At 61.0% G+C, this 19,220-nt stretch overlaps 1 protein-coding gene across 1 annotated transcript in view; it reads right to left on the reverse strand.

The window, feature by feature from the left end:
- Positions 1-18,957, reverse strand: part of ADAMTSL2 (ADAMTS like 2) — a 34,085-nt gene extending 15,128 nt beyond the window's left edge. The window contains exons 1-11 of the mRNA XM_035015507.1: positions 18,900-18,957; positions 17,080-17,170; positions 16,363-16,505; positions 15,212-15,287; positions 13,903-14,005; positions 13,262-13,407; positions 13,001-13,124; positions 10,147-10,227; positions 7,479-7,654; positions 1,103-1,451; positions 299-671 (exon numbers count right to left, since the gene is read on the reverse strand). Of these exons, the coding sequence (XP_034871398.1) occupies positions 299-671; positions 1,103-1,451; positions 7,479-7,654; positions 10,147-10,227; positions 13,001-13,124; positions 13,262-13,407; positions 13,903-14,005; positions 15,212-15,287; positions 16,363-16,505; positions 17,080-17,169 (1,661 nt within the window). The 5' untranslated portion in view covers position 17,170; positions 18,900-18,957. The remainder of the gene's footprint in view (positions 1-298; positions 672-1,102; positions 1,452-7,478; positions 7,655-10,146; positions 10,228-13,000; positions 13,125-13,261; positions 13,408-13,902; positions 14,006-15,211; positions 15,288-16,362; positions 16,506-17,079; positions 17,171-18,899) is intronic.
- Positions 18,958-19,220: the final 263 nt, after the last annotated feature.

Here is a 19,220-nt window from a genome sequence, read left to right on the forward strand (position 1 = left end):
CAGGGTGGTTGTGGCAGGTGTTTCCACGCACGTGGATGCTTGGCCTGAGCTTGGCTCATGATGACCACTCAGAACGGTTCTCCTCCTCCTCCCCCCGACCAGCGTTGGAGTCACACATGGGCGCTCAGCAGCCCCTCTAACTCACGGGCCAAACTTGCGGGAAGGATTCCCTAAGACCCAGGCTTCTGACCTCCTACTCAGATCCAGGGGGCGGGGAGCCTGGGCAGGAGTGGCTCTCTCCCATTGCCCCGGGGTCTGGCCTCACCCACCAAGCCCTACCAGCAGCCCCAGCTCCTACCTGGCCTTGTGAGTCCGGTTCCCAGCCATGGCTGGGAGGCTGGCACTGGCGTTCGGGAACGGGGCCTCAGAGGAGGTGTTGGTCACTCTGTCATTGCTCAGCTCCAGGTAGGACCCATTGAGCAGATAAGCACCGACTCCCTCGTTCTCCTCGTAGTCCACGTAGAGGCTCTCGGCCGGGGAGCTCCTCGGCGCGCCCTGCACAAAGATGCTGTTGCCAGTCTCGTTGAAGGGGAGCTCCCTGGAGTCGGAGCCTGCGCCCAGGAGCTGGTCGGAGATGACATTGGCAGAGAGGAGCCGCTGAGAGGTGAGACGTGCATCCACCTCTTGGTCATCCTTGTCCCCCGCGAGAGCCGTCCCGGTGGCATTGCCGTCTACGAGGGAGACAGGTGGCTCACTCTCAAGTGCTCCCCTGTGAGGGCGCGAGGGCTGCCCATGGGGGCGGGGGATGGGGGGAACAGTGTGACTGGCAGCAAAGACCCGAACCGGGAGCCTCCCAGGGGCAGGTTTCTGCCCAGGGAGCGGACGCAGACCACCAGGTAGAGGTGTGTGTGTAAGCAGGCCTGGATAATCTCTTGCAGGGAAATCTGCTTGACCTCTGCAGCGGATTAAATTGGGTCCCCCCAAAACTCATGTCTGCCCCGAACCTCAGAATGTGAGCTCATTTGAAATGGGCCTGCCTGCCCCAGACAGCTGCACGTAGCAAGCCTCTCATCTGCAGGCTGCAGGGGACTGAAGACCCCTTGCCTGGCCAGGGCCCTTCTCCCTAGGAAGCCCCCGCCCCAATCCCGTCCCTCTTGGTTACCTCGGAAGCCCTTGCCTCTAGGGGGTCCCTCGCAGGCCCTGCCGCCGGCCTGCTCGCACACCTCGTTGGTCTCCTGGCCCTTGCTCAGACCCAGCTCGATCCCCGGGCCCAGGTGGCCAAACACCCGGTTGTCCAGGCCCAGGCGCTCGGAGGAGGCCTGGCCATAGAAGGAGCCGTTGTGCCGCAGGAAGCCCAGCAGTGCGGCCCCGTCCAGCTCCTGGCTCTCTGCGCTCTCGGACGCGGGCTCGGAGAAGCTGTAGTAGACAGGCTGGATGCGGTGGGCGTGCGGCGGCTGCAGCAATGTGTACTCGAAGGTGATGGAGGGGCTTTTGCCGTTCTGGTTCCACACCTGGGGAGGAGAAAAGCGGGACCCCACCTCTTCCGCACAGGCCTGGAGGGGCTGCCGAGGTTCAGTGCCCACCAGCCCCTAGGGGAGAGATGCGCTTTTGTCCCAAGCTGCCAGACGTGGAGCTGAGTCCTTCCCAAGGACCTGCCCTTGACCAAAGAACGGGGCCTCCACCCACGCTGCACCTCGCCCCTGGGGCAGCCCACACCCAAAGCCTGGCAGGCAGGGGCACACACAGGGAGGGGGCAGAGGGAGCTGTCCACCCCAGGTGCAGGCCACAGAGGGTGCCCAGAGGATGTTCTACAAGTAATAAAGCCAACTGAAACCTGATCTGCATTTTATTCTCACCACGGGCCAGAAATCCCACAGGTATAGCTCTAGGAGAAAGTGCCAACACGCCACCAGGGTGGTTCTTGGAAGCTTGGAGAAAGGAGGCCAACACTAAGTGGAGGATAAAGCCATTGCAGATGATGGGAGCGTAAAGAAAGGCTGCAAAACCCACCAGGTGACTATTTCCGGTAGGAGCACCTGAGGGACATTCTGCTCACCAGAGCGAAAGGAAACGTGCCCGTGAGGAGGCGCTAGCATCACTTGGAGGGACGCTGTTAAGTGTCCACAGGCCGGAGCAGATGGCAGGACATGCTGTCATAGACCCAGACTCCCCACAATCATCGGAACAAGGGGGGCTGCCATGGTGGCCAGGAGGCCTGACCCACAGAGACCTCTGTACACAACTAATAGGAGAAAGGACTCCCAGGGGACAAATAAATGGGCCCAGAAAAGCGGCTTCTCAATCTGTAAGATTGAAAGCTAATCAAGGGTGGATATTTGGCGCGGGGGAGGGGGGGAGCCCCACCCGATTTCCGGCCAGCATTCAGACCCACAGTCCACTGAATGATGGAATGGCCAGGTCCCTGGGAAGAAGGAGCCACAACGAGTTTATATGGTAAAGATGCCCCACCCTGTTCTTCTCCCAAAGAGCCGACGGTCATTGACTTGGTTAACTGTTCACTGGACAAATGGGTAGACATTTGGGAACCAGGGTCCAGGTTGTCCCAGTTAATCAGGGACCCAAAGCATCATCGCTGCCCCCTGTTAGTATGAGAGCATGTGGGTGACTAGTGGCCCAACTATGGCCCAGGTCTAGCTCACACTGTGTCCGCGGGATCCAAGGCTTTCTCCGGTTCCCGGTGCATGGCTGCTAGCCGGCTCCTCAGCCTGTCGGGTAAGAGCTACCGTAGCGGGGAGAGCTACGTGGAAGCCCGTGACCCTGACCCCTGACCCCCATCCCCATCTGAGAGAGTGAGCCAAAAACAGTATTGCATCTTGGGGAAATTACAGAGATTAGGGACACTCCTAATGGCCTGAAGGATGCAAGGAAGGGATCCCCATATCCCCCACCTAACTCAACAGTTTGGCCCCTATGAAAACAAGACAGATCCAGGTGGGTGACAGGGAGCCCCCCCAACCCACCCAAGCAGGAGCCCCAGCTGCAACCCTGTGACAGATACAACTTGACCTCAAGTTGATCACATGTGACCACTCATGGGCCAAAAACCTTCTTTTCTACCCCAGCTGGAGAGAAGAGGTTTTTGTTCACCTGGGACGGACAACAGTACACCTTTGCAGTTTTGCCCCAGGGCTGGGGTCACCACCCCCCACTCCCTGACATGATACAGTGCAAGGGGGTCTGGACCATTCTACAGAACATCACACGGGTCCTCTTCGTTGATGACATCATGTCTACCAGACCAGCTGAGCAGGAAGTGGTGTGGGAGGGCTCAGTAAAGCATATATATTCCAGAGGATTGAAAGTTAAACCCTATAAAGATTCAGTGCCCTGCCCCCATCAGCGAACACTCCAGGGCTCAGTGGTCTCAGGCATGCCAGGACATCTCCTTGAAAGTAAAGGACACATTATTGCATCTCATTTCCTCCCTTATGAAGAAGAATTTGGGACATAGCATATTACTACATATCTGGGAATGCTTGTCCAATCCATATACTGGGTGTCATAACAAGCTGCCGGCTCTCAGTGGGGGTCCTGGGGAGAAGGGGCTCTGCGGCAGGTCTAGGCTGTGGGGTAAGCAGTAACAGAGATATCTGGGGAAAGACGTCATGTGAAATATCTGGCCAGCCTCGAAAGGAGAGTCACAGCGCAGTCCCCTAGCATTCTAGAGCAAGGCCATGCCGCCCATGACAAATAACTATACACCTTTTGGGAAAGAGCTTCTGACACACTACCAGGCCCTACTATAGATGGAACCGAGTGACCCCAGGACATCAAGGGACCCATGCAGCCAGAGCAGAACTCCACCTAACTACTCAGCTGGGGGGGCCCTGCAGCGATCCACAGTAAGATGGGAGCATCACATCCAGGATTAGGCACAATCAGAGCCAGAAGCCTGAATCAGCAGGTGGCCAGAACCCTCAGCATCCAAGCCCCCTACCTGGCATCTCTTAGCTCACAGCCATGGCTGCGTGAGGTTCCATTAGGATGGGGTCAGGGAGGAGAAAAATGGCCAAGCTTGAGCCTGAGATAGGTCAGCTCAGTGTGGGGGTATGAGCTGAAAATGGGACCTGCTTCACTAGAGCCCCATTCAGGGGTGGCTTCGAAAAACTGCAGTGAGGGGAAATCCTCCCAACGGGCTTTATGCAGCGCATGTGGTGTGATCATCTAATTTGTAGGAAACACAGAGTAGCCTAAGATGAGAACATGCACTGACTCGTGGGGGGAGGGGGGGCGGGGGGCACATGGTTTGGGTGGTGGGTCAGGGTCCTGGTGGAAAAGGGTGTGAGATTGGGGATGAAGAGGTCTGGAGTAGGTACCTGTGGATGGATCCATGGGGCATAAGATGCGAATCGCTTGTGTCACTTGTTAACGAACACCGGGGAGCATCCCCCACGGGAAGGCACTGAGCCACGGAGTTAGAGGTGGAATGGCTGTGCTGGTTGAGCTGGGCCAGCCTCTGCCATCAGTCTGCCCACTGATGGCAGGAGAGGTGCATGCACGGAATAGCCATGGTGGCAAGGTGGAAACTATGCATAGCCCAAGGGCATGGGCGCTCACCCGCCAAGCTGCTCTAGCTACTCCCACCTACTGAAAGCCCAGCCATCCAGCGCTGACACTCAGGCTAGCTCACAGCCTCACAGCCTCGAGGGACCATCGGCTCTCTGACGGCAAGTCGATTACAGGAGACCCCTTCTATCCTAGCGGGGGGGTGATGGATTTTCTGACGATGAGGTTGCCTTTCCTGCCCACAGGGCCTCGCCCCCAAACCCAAGGGCTCACAGAGCATTTGATCAGCCAAGACAGGATACCAGGTGACACTGCATTGGACAAGGGACCCGCTTTCTAGCAAAGGAGGCGCCATGGCAGGCATTTGACCATGAGATCCACCGGGCCCAGGCTAGGCTGCCTCACCCAGAAGCTGCCAGCCTGATAGAGCAATGCAAGGTGGAGCCCTGGTGCACTCGGAGACAGCGCCACCATGTGAGGACGAGGCGCTGGGGCGGGGACGGGTGGGGGCACCCTCTGTGATGCGACATCCCGGGTCCCCAGTGGGCAGACGCGTGGCTCTGGGAAGCACAGATTGGAAGTCGCTGTGGCCATCATTCCCCGGGACCCAGTGGGCATTTGGGATTTCCGGCCCCTGGGGCTCTAGGGTCCACAGTCTGCAGGTCGTGCTTGCCAGAGGAGGGGCACTGCCGCAGGAGACGTGGCAAGAATGTCACTCAACTGTCAGCTCCGATTGCCACCTGGTCCACTCGGGCACCTTGTGTCAGGACAACAGCAGGAAAGGAGTGGCCACCCTGGCAGGGAAGTGACCCTGACCACCACGGTGTGTACAGATGCTTCAACCCTAGAGGCAGAGAATGTATCTGGTTCCCTGCTGGCCCACTGGGGCACCTCCTGCTCTCCCCCTGCCCATTTTCGATGGTAACTGGATAAGAATGGGAATGGAAAAGGGCCTGGAGACCAGGAGCCCAGACCCCTCAGGTAAGAGGGACTGGGACACCTGGCCAGGTGAGCCACCTAGACTAGGAGAGGGGACTCTAGAGTGGCTAGCGGAGGAGGCAAGTCTTCGGATTTGGCAGCAGCCCCTGGATGAGCTGCAGTCCATCCCACCAGCCTTCCCTGTGAGGCTCCCTGGGAAGAAACCAAACAGAATTCTAGAGCTCGTCCTGCCAAGGTAAACTCGTTCTACAAAGCAAATGGATACGAGCGGGTGCGGTGGCATGCCCCCGGGCCCCGCCGTTCAGTGAGCTGCCTGGAGCGTCTCTGGACAGTTCGCAGTGAGCCCTGGCCCAGGAATTAACCTCAGCCGAAGAGAGCTGCCTCTCCCAAGGTCACGCCCGTCCCTGTGGCTTCCGGCAACTAGGCCGTGCCTCTCTGCCTCAACTCAAGACGACTCTGAGGGGCCACTGCAACCCCAGGGCCCCCGGGGGGTCAGCTGAGGTGCCACATCTCCCTCTGTCCCCCTCACCCCCTCACAGCAGCTGCTGCTGAGACCACACCCAAAACCCCACTGCACACAGACCTCTGTCCCAGAGTCTTCGTCCTGGGACCCCGACCTGCAACACGGCTCCTCCAGCTGGGGGTGAAGCCCAGCAGCCAGTCTGCCTCAGGGTCAGCGCCCATGGAAGGTGGAGAAGTCTGTGGCCCCAGGGAGGTTCTGGGGGCCATCCAGGGAAGCTCTTCAGCCAAGAAGCGGAGTGGGCAGGTGGGGGCAGCACCCCCGATTAGAGGCCCCTCCAGCACAGCACTTAAACAAACAACTGCCTCCAGGACCAAGCTGACCTGGACTCAAAGTACAGCGGTGGGTGCCGCGGACCAGCCTGTGTCCGGGCAGGTCACTGGCTCCGTGTGCCCAGGCTTTTCCTCTAAAGGGAGGATGTGAGTGCCCACCCTGGTGGGATTTGGAAATCAGATCAGGTCAGGTGGGTGGGTTCTGTCCCCACCGTGTCCCTTGGCTTCCACAAAAGCCGGCAGACTGTGAAAAACTTCAGAACGGCCCATCTGGATGTCACCTGATTTCAGTGACAAGTCCTCTCCTGTTCTCTCGGTGCTGGGGCACCAAGTGGCAGTGGCACTCATTTCTAGACACTAGCCATGGGAAAACTCCCAGCAAGCTGGGTGGAGCAGGGCCAAACTCTCCTGCTCTCTGCTCTCTCCCTGCCATGCTCCCAGAAGCTGGGAGCATCCTAGAGGGGCAGTGGGGGGGTGGGACAGGGGCCACGAGCATTGCCCTCGTCCCCCAACATCGAGGACCTGGCAAGAATGCCCCAGTGTCAATGGGGCCAGGGGCAGGGAACTAGGCAGGGGGCATAAACATCCAACTGTGGAGGTGGGGTATAAACACCCTCACCCCGGAACCCCAGCTAGCTTCCTGTCCTCAGCAACTCCTGCAGATGCTGATGACTGCAGTTTCCTACTATGCAGATCCACCAAGGTTGCTAACAGCAGTGGAAGGAAGGGAGGGAGGGAGAGAGGGAGGGAGGGAGGGAGGGAGGGAGGAAGGAAGGAAGGAAGGAAGGAAGGAATGGAGGGAGGAAGAGGAGGAGGGAGAGGGAGAAAGGAAGGAAGAAGTGAGTGAAGGAGTGAGTTAATGAATGAGTGAGTGAATGAGTGAGTAAATGAGTAAATGAAAGAATGAACAAGTGAATGAATGAATGAGTGAGCAAAGTCAATGAAAGAGTGAGTGAATGAATGAGAATGAATGAGTGAAGTCGGTGAATGAGTGAATTAGTGAGTGAGTGAGTGAGTGAGTGAGTGAGGGAAGGACCAAACCACCAACTACTGGGGTGAGGGCTGAGACAGTGGGTGGCCGGCTGGGCGAGTGACCGAGTAAATGAAGTAACGCATCAATGGGTTGTTGGAGACTAAGTGAAGGAATTAGACCCCAGGCGGTGGGATGAGTGAGGGAGTGACCAGGAGACCCCGCCAGGCCGGCCAGAGGTGCTGCTGTGTGCGAACGCGCCCTGGGGCCCCTGCACGGCACCGCTGGCCCCAGGGCCCGGCTCACCCACCATGACATTCAGGCCCTGGTTTGTGGGCCCCTGCGCCACGATGTACTCAATGCCGGTCTCGTAGACGTCCATGGGCCGCCGGTACTTGACCACGGTGCCCGCGATGTTGAAGTTCTTGGGGCTATCCACCTTGAAGTTGCCATTGAAGAAGTAGTAACCAGCTTCATCTGCAAGAGCTGGAAGGGCAAAGCCGCCCCGTCACCTGAGCTGGCCGGGCTAGAGGGGGGCAGAGGGACAGGGAGTAGCCCACATCATCCACTCAGGCAGCCTCGGCCAGCTCAGCTCTGTGACCCGCCCCGGGACACTCCCTGTTGCGGGGGAGGCCAGCGCTCCGACCGTGTCCGCGTGGCCCTGGCCTGGGAATGCTAAGGAGGTATGAACACGTTCCCATCAGCCTGAATTGTCCAGGAGATGGAGCTGGCTGGCCTGGGGCCCTAGGTGGTGCCGTCTGGCCACCTCTGAAGAGGCATGATGAGTACCATCAGGACTAAGGGACCAGGTGGACCAGGTGGACCAGGAGGGATCAGAGCCTGGGGAAGGCACACAGCGGACATTAGGTATTGGCCGGGTCGGCCGATGGCCCGGCCCTGCTGAAAACTGTGTGACCCTGGGTGAGTTGCCCCCCACCCAACTTCCCACCTTGGAAAAGGGACCACACATGGGGAGGGGACCCCAGGGATCCCGTAGGGCCCACACTGAGTGACACTGCAACCGTGGACCGACTGGCTTCGAATGCTGTCCCAGCAGCCCCAGCAGGCCTTGCCGGACCACCCCAAGCCTACCAGCTCCCTGCTGTCGAGGGGAGCCCTGACTTTGTGACCAGAGCCACCGTGACCAGACTGACCATTTACCCAATCAATCCATTCTCCCAGGCGTGGCCGAGGGCGGCCCGGGCACATGCTTAGTCACCCTCTCATTGAGACGGGGTGTGGGTGGACACTTGGAACAGAGGACCTCCGAAGGCTGGCCGCTCCCAGGGCCTGACCCAGGCCTGATGATGCCCAGACAGCAGGAACGTGCGTGCAACCCTCAGCAGCCCGTCTCCTGCCAGCCCCAGAGGCCGGAATAACCGCCGGGAGCTGGGGCGATCGTTCGGGGCAGCTGGCCCGCCCTGGGGCTGCGGAGGGGCTGGGGGCCTCGGGCCCAGGGGATGGGAGTGAGGAGGCAGGCTCCATGCTAGGGGACAGCGTGCCTTCCAGAGGCTGTCCTTAGAGCCAGTTCCGGAAACTGGCCCGCGGGCGGGGAAGAGCTCCATTTCCAGAGCTCCTGATGCAATCGGAGCAGAGGAGCTGGGCCATTCATTTATTATCAGGCAGACGCAACAAGCAAGACACGTCTGCTGGAAAAACACCCTCAACGCAGCAACGTCAGAAAATAGCGTGAATGACCGCCCAGGCTGTGCGCCGTGGGGCGCGTGCCGCGGCCCGGCTGGCTGGGCCCAGCCGCCAGGTATGTGCACAGGGTTAAATCCCCGGCCGGCATCCAAAGCCTGTTTCCTGACAGTAATGACCTTCCTTCCTGCGGCTCTCCCGGTGCTCGGAGGCTGTCCTTGCTGTTTCCACGCGTCTGGTTCAAGAGCGATTACTCTGCAGCCAGCTCTGAGAACACGGTGTTTCCTGGCCTCGCCACCCTCCCAGCGGGGGACAGAGCCACCGGCCTGGCAGAGGCCTGGCTCCCGAGCCGGGGTGGCGGGGCCTGGGGCCTGGAGTGGGCGGAGCTGTTGGCAAGGGGGCTGGAGCTCGGGGGCCTGAAGGGCGGAGAGCCCCAGCCGGGTTCCTCCTTGGGGGCGGTTGGCAGAGTCCCCACCCACGGCGGCCCCTGAGGAGGCTGGGTGTCACCCCACCAATCCTGGCTCACACGCATTGCCCTGAGATGCAGGGAAGTGAGCCAGGCGTTGGGACCGGCTTCCCTGCCTGGGTCCCCAGCCCGCCCCCACACAGGGCAAGGCCAGGAGCCGAGCAGCTTCTAGGCGGCAGCACCCACCCACCCCAGCCAGAAGGGCCTCGGGCTGCCTCCCGGGGGTGTAGACAAGGAGGTTGCCAGGCCAACGCTCCAACTACACAGGGAGACTTCCCAGAAATTGTCACCAATAGGGGCCTCACTGCCTCAGCCACTTATGCAAATCACTCCAGAATCCTCAAGCTGAAGGACCCCTACGTACCATGGTCCAGCCGCCCACCAGAGACTCTCCAGTGGCAAGAATGTCGACCTGAGAGCAGCCAGGCCGGAGTCTGAATCTCACCTCTGCCTCACGTCCCCCATGGCCTCCAACTGGCCACCTATTTGCTCTTGTTCCAACTCCTAAGTCTCACTCTTGTGCCCTGGGTGGGGGGGGGGGGGGGGGCAGCCAGAAACCCCACCTCCAGTACCCCCAGCTTCTGCCTGTGCCAGGATCTCCAGGGACGGGGAACTCCCTCTCTGTCCTCACCGACCCCTCCTTTGTCAAGCAGCCCTAAGTATGGGTCCTTCCACACATGGGGGTGCAGTCAGCTTCCCTAGGACGCCCCCCAACACACATGGACACACCTAGGTCAAGTTCTGGCTCCTGGGGCCCGACCCTCTCCTGTGGGATGGATCCGGGGTCAAGTGCCCCTCCTGCACCCATATGTTTTGCCCCCTACAAAACCACAAGCCCACGCGAAGCAGCACTCAGGCCCTACACACGTACCCAGGACACCAGCAGACTTCTTCCGCTCCACGATCTGGATGTCTCGGGCACCGGCCGGGATGTGGGTCACCAGAGAGTAACCTGGGGGAAATCGGATAGTGAACGGCGGGTCGGCTGTGGCCACCACCTCTAGGTTGGAAAGTCGCCACCCTCCCGTGCTCCTGGTGGGTGAGGGGCTAAGGCAGTCCCCCACTCAACGGCTGCACCCGGGCCCAAGACCCAAGTCGAAGGCCCTGTGGAAAAGCCCCGTGCCACCGGAGGGCTGCCCTGCCACCTGGTTTCCATGACCCTCTCCTACCAAGGTCATGGGTGACGCCCCTCAGTCCCTGCCCCAGCCCCTCTGGAGGGACTCCATAGGCCATAGACACCTTAAATCTGCCAGAATCCAGCAGACTTAGGTCCTACTCTGCCACGTGTCACCGAGCTGGTCCTGAGCCCCTGGGCCTCAGTCTCCTCGTCTGTGCACAGGGACATTTGCTCCCACTCTAGGCCATGTGGGGAGATTTCTGCAGGGCACAGAGCCTCGCCCCAAGGGCCCTGTCACGACTATTATTTTAAAAACCCATGTTGTCACAGCATCACAAGGATTTTAAACACTCGTTGCATTCGAAGATGTGGATGAGGAGCACAGCTGAGGGCCTGTCATGGAGGATGGGAGGAAGCCATGGGGACCCTCCACAGAGACGCCCAACGATGGGACCAAGGGTCTTGGGGGGCTGGGTCTGAGGAAGGGAGAGGTGCTGCCAGCAGGAGGTAGAGGGTGGTCTGAGGAGAAGGAGGAAAGATTTTAAAAGCCCAAAGATAGAAACGTCTCCCAGGAGAGAATGGTGACCATGTTTTCAGAAATCAGGTTTGCGGGGGTTGACACCCATGTTACAGTAGAGTCCACGTGCGCCTGCCCGGGCCTCCTGCAGGCCTGCCTCACTCTGCTTTGCAGGCCCCCGAGGCCCTGCGCTTGTCCCTCCCAGCCCGAGGGCGCTAAGTGGCTCTTGGCGGGGGCGTGGGGGGGGCGCTCTGGTCTGCAGAGGGGGCCCATCCCCGCAGTGTCAGCCCCCTCACAGCGGCCGAGCCCAGGCTCCCAGTGTGCTGGGCTGGGAGCAGGCAGAGCAGGGGGGAGGCGCTCGCTAGCCCACCCACCTCAACGGTGTCTCCACGGCAAACCCACAGTACGAATAGCGGTAAAACGAACGGGAGATGAGGACTTGGTTTAATTGTCATTTATCTAAATGTAGGGTTCAATACACTCCCTTTTAAATCAGCAGCCGGCTCACAAGCTTCCCATGCATTTAAGAACGGCTCTCGGTTGGGGCGCCTGGGTGGCTCAGTTGGTTGGGCGACTGCCTTCGGCCCAGGTCATGATCCTGGAGTCCCGGGATCGAGTCCCGCATCGGGCTCCCTGCTCGGCGGGGAGTCTGCTTCTCCCTCTGACCCTCCTCCCTCTCGTGCTCTCTGTCTCTCATTCTCTCTCTCTCTCTCAAATAAATAAATAAAATCTTTAAAAAAAATAAAAATAAAAAAAAAAAGAACGGCTCTTGGTCCGAGCGGGGTTGGCGCCACGGCGAGCGCGCACGCACATTTATCAGGAAGCGTGCAGACCACGGCGCTTAGGACCACGGACCCCGGAGCCGGGCTGTCTGGGCTCAGACCCGCTCTGCCACCTCCGGCTGTGTGACCTCCCGCTGGCTTCTTCGCCTCTCTCTGCCTGTGTCCACACCTGCCCGGCTGGTCCTGAGCGACGTTCCGAGGTGTGAAAGCCTCAGCCCGGCGCCCAGGACGGACTTGGCAGACGTAGGGGGACTGGCAGTGTCAGCCTCCAGCCCCTCAAGGGGGAGTTCCGTGGGGTACGGGCCTTGTCTCCCGGACCTCCGTGTAGCCCCCCGAACATGGCCGTGGGTGCTCAGACAGAGGCGCACCGCCATCAACATGCCCCGGGGTCTGGCAGAAAGCGGCCTCCGCCTGCCGCGCTGGCTACGTGTTCTTCCAACCCCCGTCTGGCTCTCTGCCCTGGGCCCTCCATCTCAGACACTCCCTGCTACCCTTATCCTGCCCCTCCTCAGTCCAGCATGCCCATCCCGAGGTCCCACGTCCACGCCCTATCGTTAACTCTGAAATTACCCTCCTGCGGGGGCAGGACCTCCAGGACGCGGCCAGGGTCCCGAAGGCCGGGGCCGGGACGGCTCCACCTAGTCCAGACTCGCCCAGCCTCCCTCGAGAACCTTGAGCAGGAACTCCCACAGCGGGCCTCGGTTTCCCCATGTGCCGGGTTGGTTTCACGTGCCCCGCCTTCCCCAGTCTGAGGGCTGTGCTAACCCAGGTTGACCCCACGAGTATTTACTGAGACCCAGAAATGCAGTCAGTTCAACATCGAGGGCTAAAGTGCATCGTTCCAAAGTTCCAAGTCCTGTCACATGCTCAGACCCCCTACCTGCCCACCACGCCCTGCCATCCCGAGCCGAGCCACGCCAAATGGGCACAGCGGACAAACGGACATGCTGCTGTCCGGGGAAGGGAGGGGCTGGCTCTGGGACTCGGCCTCGGCGCCCCTTCAGCCCTCCGAAACTCGGGTTTGAGGGCTTAGGCCCCAGGATCCTCATGCCCAGACTCAAATCTCACATTGGCTGTGCCTCAGTTTCCCCCTTTTGGGTGCGACTGCAAAGGTCAAACTTGATCCCCCAGCCAAGGGTGCACTGAGGCGCCTGGTATTCAGTAGGGACTCAACAAAGAGCCGCTCAGGATTCCTAGCCGAAGGGGGTCTTCCGGAGCACCTGGCCGGCCCCCCTGGGCCCAGGGGGGAGGATCAGGCGGCCGGCGAGGGCAGGGAACTTGCGCTGCGGCGGGGGACAGGGGCTCTTACCAAGGTGGACGTTCCCTTTGCGGTAGTTGCCCGTCACGTGGGTGCAGCTGCTACCGTCCCCCTGGCAGACGCCGCACTTGTCCAGCGTGTGGGTGGAGAAGAGCACCCCGTCACAGCCGATGGGCTGCAGGAAGGGAGGCGGAGAGGGCCGCTGGGAGGGCGCTGAGCCCCGGGCCCCGGGGGCCGCCACTGCCACAGGCGGACAGGCGGGGCGGTCAGTGCAAGGACACCAGCGGGACTTTTGCTACAATGTTTAACAACCTCACATTTTCCAGACACGCAAACCCCTCGCAGGTCGGTGAGCTTGCAGGACGTGCCATCGCGGGCAGGGACCATGAGCTGCCGCTGACCATCCACGGTGGTGCAGTGCAGGTCGCATGGCTTGCTGGAGATGTGGACGTAGTCATCTGATGGGGAGATAGGCTCTCAGGGTGGGTGGGGGGAGCGGCGGGATTCAGGGTCTACCACTTGCCCTCCCACAGAGACCGAGTTCCTCCCGCCCATGGCACAGATGGACAGACTCAGGCCTGGAGTGTGCAAGGGGCTTGCCCAGGGTCTCAGGGGCAGAAAGAGACCCAGATGCTGGGGGTCTGGCGCAGCCCGGGCTCCACGAGTTCCAGCCTCTGCCTCCTTGTGGGTGGGGGGCAGTTCCCAACCGTCAGCAGATCTGAGCCAACTGCTGGCCCTGGGCTACGGGTCCTGGACACCCCGGAACTTACTCCATGAGTGAGAGAGACCCTCATGTTCACTGTTGCCTGCGACCTTGGACAAGACCCCTCCCTCTGGGCTTCACCTTCCTGCCGGCCCACCCCAGAAGGGAGCCATCGGGTGTGGGTCCTTCCAGGCGGCTGGGGGGACGCCCCTGCCCTCTGCCCCCCGCTGGGCGGTCCCGGGCCGGGTACCGGGGTACAGGGGCTTCCACTGGTGCGTCCGCCCGTCGTACACGCGGGAGTTGAAGGAGATGCACTGCTCCTCTCGGAAGCTCCTCCCGTCCGGCGGACACTCCTGTGGGGCGAGAGACAGGAGGCTCCAGGAGGAACTCGGCCCGACAAAGGCATTTTTATCCGGGCTGAGCAGGAAGCGGCTGCAGCCGGGATGGCCGGGCCAGTGCCGAGGCCCACGTGGTGGCCTCTCGTTCCCCCTCAGTGTCACTCGCTCTCTGGAAGGAGCAAGGACAAGCAGGAGGACAGCTGCTGTCCCTCAAGCACGTACACCCATGGGCCCTCCTCGTGCGCTGGGCGGGGTCCGTTCACGTCCCCACCACCCCGGCCTCCTCCCCAGATGCCCCGGGGCGGGAAAGGCACACCTGGCCCGGGTGGCGCTCGTGCTGGCCCCCACTCGCCCTGCGACCCTGGGCAGAGGCCCGCCTGGCTGGCCGCGGCTATGGCCGCAGTGCTGGAACATGGCTCATTGGCTGAAGGTGGGCTTGAGTTCATGGAAGAGGAACCCCCGGGACAGAAGGGGAGAAGCCTGGCAGTGTGGGGGCAGCTGGTCACTCTGGGCCAGAACCCGGACTTAGGTGGGCCTCCCTCCAGAGCTCATAAGCATCCAGGAGGGGAGCAGACCAGGGACGCTAACACAGACCCTAACTCTGCACGTGCGCATATGCAGGGGCACTCAGCCTCACGGACACCGGGTCACAGGGACTAGAAGACCTCAGTGGCTTGCTGTCTTTCCACCCTGTGCCCAGGAGCTCAGGTTCAGACTGGCTTGGGCCCCACTGAAAGCCGCCTGGAGGCTGAGCCTGAGTCAGTAACTCCTGCCCCTCCCTGGGCGCCCCCCCCACACACAGAGGCTGACAGTGCCAGGGCCTGGGGAGCTGGAGGGGGCTGCAGTGGGACTTCCCACAGGTGGGGACGGGGACGCCTAGTGACCGTCCATCTCCTGGTGAGCACCTGGCACAGGATTTGTGAGCAGAGTGGGGGCTGTGGCCAGAGATCTCAAACCTTGAGGCTACACTCCAAGCGCCCCCAGCAGAACTGAGGCCTCATCCCTGGGAGTGTGGAGCACAGGGGGGGCAGGACAGATTTGATCGGAGCCAGGAAAGGGGCTCTGAGCCCAGGACCGCTCACCATTCTTCTCTTCAACAGGAAATAAGGGGTGGGCCCAGGACAAAGAGTCTGGAGTGCCTGGGGGCTACCAAGAAGACACCTAAGGAGATCTGCCTAAGGAGTTTGGGGGGGGGTGCAATCGCCCCAGGCAGGGCCTCACCTGCACTCTGCACAGCTGGTACCGCTTGGACGTGCCCGTGCAGGTCCTGTTCCCAGCGCCCGTGACGGACGTCCTCCTGGCGGGAAGACACAGGCTAAGCTGGGGTTGGGAGCCACAGGCTGTAGGCACCAACCCTGCTCCTACTCCAAACGGCCTCTGGCCGGGCCCCGGAAGCCCCCCCAATTCTTCTGACCCCCACTGCTCCACCACAGCCCAGGGGAGGGATGATACCCAATTCACCTCTGCATCCTGGGCACATAGCACAGGATCTCTGTACAGAACTAATAATAAGATCAAGAAGGTTTACTGTGTCCCAGCCCTAGGCTGGTAGGTAAGTGGGCCCTAGCATGATCTCCACTCCACAGATGAGGAAACTGATGTTCAGAGGGATTAAGTGACTTGCCCAAGGTCACCCAGCTAGGAAGTAACAGAGGCAAGATTTGAACCTAGGTCTGTCTGATGGTAACCACTGGACCCTATGTTTTTCCCCGTGTTTATTCAACTCAGGTCTTCAGAAGAGAAGGCCAGGGAGGAGCTCACCACTCATTAAAAGTCCCAAGAAGGGGCGCCTGGCTGGCTCAGTTGGTAAAGCATGCCACTCTTGATCTCAGGGTCAGGAGTTCAAACCCCACGTTGGGTCTAGAGCTTATGAAAGAAAGAAGGAAAGAAAGAAAGAAAGAGAGAAAGAGAGAAAGAGAGAAAGAAAGAAAGAAAGAAAGAAAGAAAGAAAGAAAGAAAGAAAAGAAAAAAAGAAAGAAAGAAAGAAAAAAAGAAAGAAAGAAAAAAGAAAGAAAGAAAGAAAAGAAAAAAAGAAAGAAAGAAAGAAAGAAAGAAGAAAGAAAGAAAGAAAGAGAAAGAAAGGGAAAGGAAAGAAAGGAAAGGAAAGAAAAAGAAAGAAAGAAAGAAAAAAAGAAAAGAGAAAAAAAAAATCCCAAGAGATGGATCCTGCTCTCATGAAAGTGCTGTCCCCAGCACCCTGGAGCAGGATGAACCCCAGGACATGGTCGCCCAGGACCTGATAGGCCAGCAAAAAGCCTGTCGTTCACCTGGCCTACACTGCCTCAAACAGAAGACCCCTCCCAGCCTGAGACACCACACCGCCCCCCACCCGCCCCGTCACCTGCTGCCCCACCCCCACACCAGCCCCAAACCTCTGCTGCAGGCAATGCCGCTCCTGGGACGTCACCCCGACCCCACAGCTGCGGGAGCAAGCCGTCCACTTGGTCCACTCTCCCCACCAGTAGGCGGTGGCGTCAGTGCCCCCTTCCAGGCTGTTGGACGTTGGGCTGTTGTCCTGGGCGACAGTCCCCACAGATGATTAGAAGGCTGGCGCACCGGGCAGGACTGGCCTGCCATCCCCTTGCCCTGGTCAGGAGATCACAGCCCCCAGATGCCCGCCGGCTGGGTCACTCGGCACCCTGGCCCACATCTCCAGGGTGGTCTTGGAGGGAACTCCCCGGAAGTCATGGGCCTTGGATCCGCCCCATCTTGAGATCTGGAACATCCTGGGGGCTTGATGGGAACGTGAGGCTGCACCTAACTGTCCTTGCTTTCTTTCTCCTGAGCAGCCTGGGCCCCAGCCTGGGTTCTGCAGGACACAGCAGCCCCCTCGACATGCCTCGCTGCAGGCCTTTGCTTGGAAGGAAGTCCTCAGCCCCCTCCGACCTCATCCTGTCAAGTCAGCGAGGGATCCAGGGTGGCCAGGGCCCCCGCTTAGGGGCTGGTCCGACCGGCTTATAAGACATGTTCCCGGGAGCTGAGTGGGGGCTCCGGGAATGCATGAAGGGGTCCCCGGACACCTGCCCCACACCTGCCACACTCCCTCCAACCTCAGCCCCTCTGGGTGAGGGCCCCTGCTTCCCACTCACCGTGGCCCCCGTAGATGCCACACCCCCAGCCAGAAGTGCCACAGCCAGAAGGCACCAGACCCAGCGTGAAGGCTGCCGTCTGCCGTCCATCCTAGGAAGCAAGGCCACTGTCACTGCTAGGCCAGGCCCAGCTCCCCTGACAGCTGACAAGGAAGAGGGAAGAGCCCTTGGGGCCCACCCAGAACTGAGGCCCTGAGGCTATCTGGGATTGATTGCTAGGGGCTGCCTGGTGGCCCTGTTGGGAGAGGTCGGTGAGTGATTAAAGATGCCTGCCACAGGCACGAGCGAGCGCCACAGACAGGTGGGTGGTGTGCTGGCTGAGCCTGGTCTCCCCACCCCCTCTCGAAGCGTGGGCAGGGATGAGCACCAGCTAGCCTCGGACTACCTGCGCTCCCTAGGGAGTGCCTGGGGCGAACACCAGGGACAGCTGGGGAGGCTGTAGGCCCGGGCCACACGACTGGATGAAGAAGCGAAGCCCCAGAGCTCGGGCTACCACCTTGGCTGGCGGAAGCGGCCTGAGCAAGAGCACCTGGGGCTTTTCACACGCTCAGGGCTGGCTGCCCAGTGGGAGGGTGAACTCCCTGCCAGCCATGTGCGGTTGCTGGAGGGGGCCGTGGACGCCACCTGCTCTGCTGGGCCCTTCCCCTCCCTGGCCAGCACTACCCCTGCCCTCGGTGGGGGGCTGGGCCCGGGACCCTCAGGGATCTCAGGCTGGGAAGAGCCCAGGCATCTGTCTCCTCACGCCCCAACCAAGACGCACACTTGTGCCCCTGGAGCATGGAGTGAGGGCAGCCCAGGGCTGCGGGACTGTCTCTTTCCCGACAAGTCAGCACTGTTAGCCCCAAACACCACTTGACCTTCCTGCCAGGGGTCAAATCAAAGGGACCCTCCAGCCTCCTGGGCTCTCAGCCTCGCCTATCTGCTTTCTCTGTGTGGACGTCTCAGAGGGGCCTCGGCAGCCTCTGTCCGGGATCTGTCTCTGGTCCTAAGTGTCACTTGCCAGCAAGGCAGAGAAGGGGTTTCAGAAACCAGCAAGCCTGTCCCCCCAGAGCCTGGAACCGAGAGAGGGAAGCCAGCTTGCCCAAAGCCACAGAGCAAACTCAGGCACTTGTCCCTGTACCCGGCTAATTGCAAGGAAGAAGGTGTGAAAGCCCCCCCAAGCCCTGCCAGCCCTGCCAGCCCCAAAGCCACCTCCAAATCTGTCCCCTCTCCCCTGCATCAACCCTGGCAGGTCAAGCACCTGCAGATCTCCAGGAGTTATGCGAGCAACGTTGACCCGTGCATCCTCAGAACCCTCTGCCGGGACAAGGCCGCAGTACACCCTGGAGTTTGGAGCCAAAGTCCTGAGACCCCCACCTCCCCGCCCCGTCTGCCACCCCTCCCCCGCAGGCCTCCATCTGCAGCAGCCCCGCCAGCCTCGCATAAGCACAGAGCCCCCCCTCGGCGGTCCCATTGGCTAATCGGTGCCCCAGCTCCAGCCTGCCGGCTGAAGACAGGTGCTGAGCCGGCCCCACACTTGGTTTTCATTAAGGCTCCCAGACACCCCTGGCCACAGGCCAGGTCCGCCTCACGCGGGATCCATCCCTCCCTGGGGTCCAAAAACAGCCACCAGCCAGCAGCAGAGGCCTGCCTTGCAAGGAGCTTCAGGCGCCCGAGGCTGGGAGCTGAGGAGCCGCCCTCGCCATGCTCTGAGGGTCCCGACCCCTCCCCGCGAGCCCTCCTCCTGTTATATAACGGCTCCCCGAGGGGGCTGGGGGATGCTCTGCCCCCCAGCCGGCTCGGAGCCGCGCCCGTGCCCTGGGAAGGCTGCGGTGGCCTACCTGACCCGGGGTCAGCAGGTTGTCGTCCCGGGGAAGGGGGCAGAGCTGCTGCGGGCAGGCGGCGCCAGGTGCTCGGAGCAGGGGGAGGCTCAGAGTGCGGCGAGCTGTGGGCTCTGCCTCGCTCCCTTCCTCCTCCTCCTCCCCCTTGCCGCCTCCCTCCTCCACTTCAAAGAGCACCCACGAGAGGGGGTTCCCAGGGAGGCGCGCAGCCCAGTGGCGGCTCTGCGGGCCCGGCTGCCTTTATAGCTGTCAGGCAGACAGGGAGGAACTCACACTTCCCACCAGGCTGCTCCCCCGCCCGCCGCCGGCCCGGCCTGGCGC

This window comes from Mirounga leonina, unplaced genomic scaffold, assembly GCF_011800145.1.
Source record: "Mirounga leonina isolate KUSES-001 unplaced genomic scaffold, KU_Mleo_1.0 Mir_170, whole genome shotgun sequence".
Classification (NCBI taxonomy): Eukaryota; Metazoa; Chordata; class Mammalia; order Carnivora; family Phocidae; genus Mirounga; species Mirounga leonina.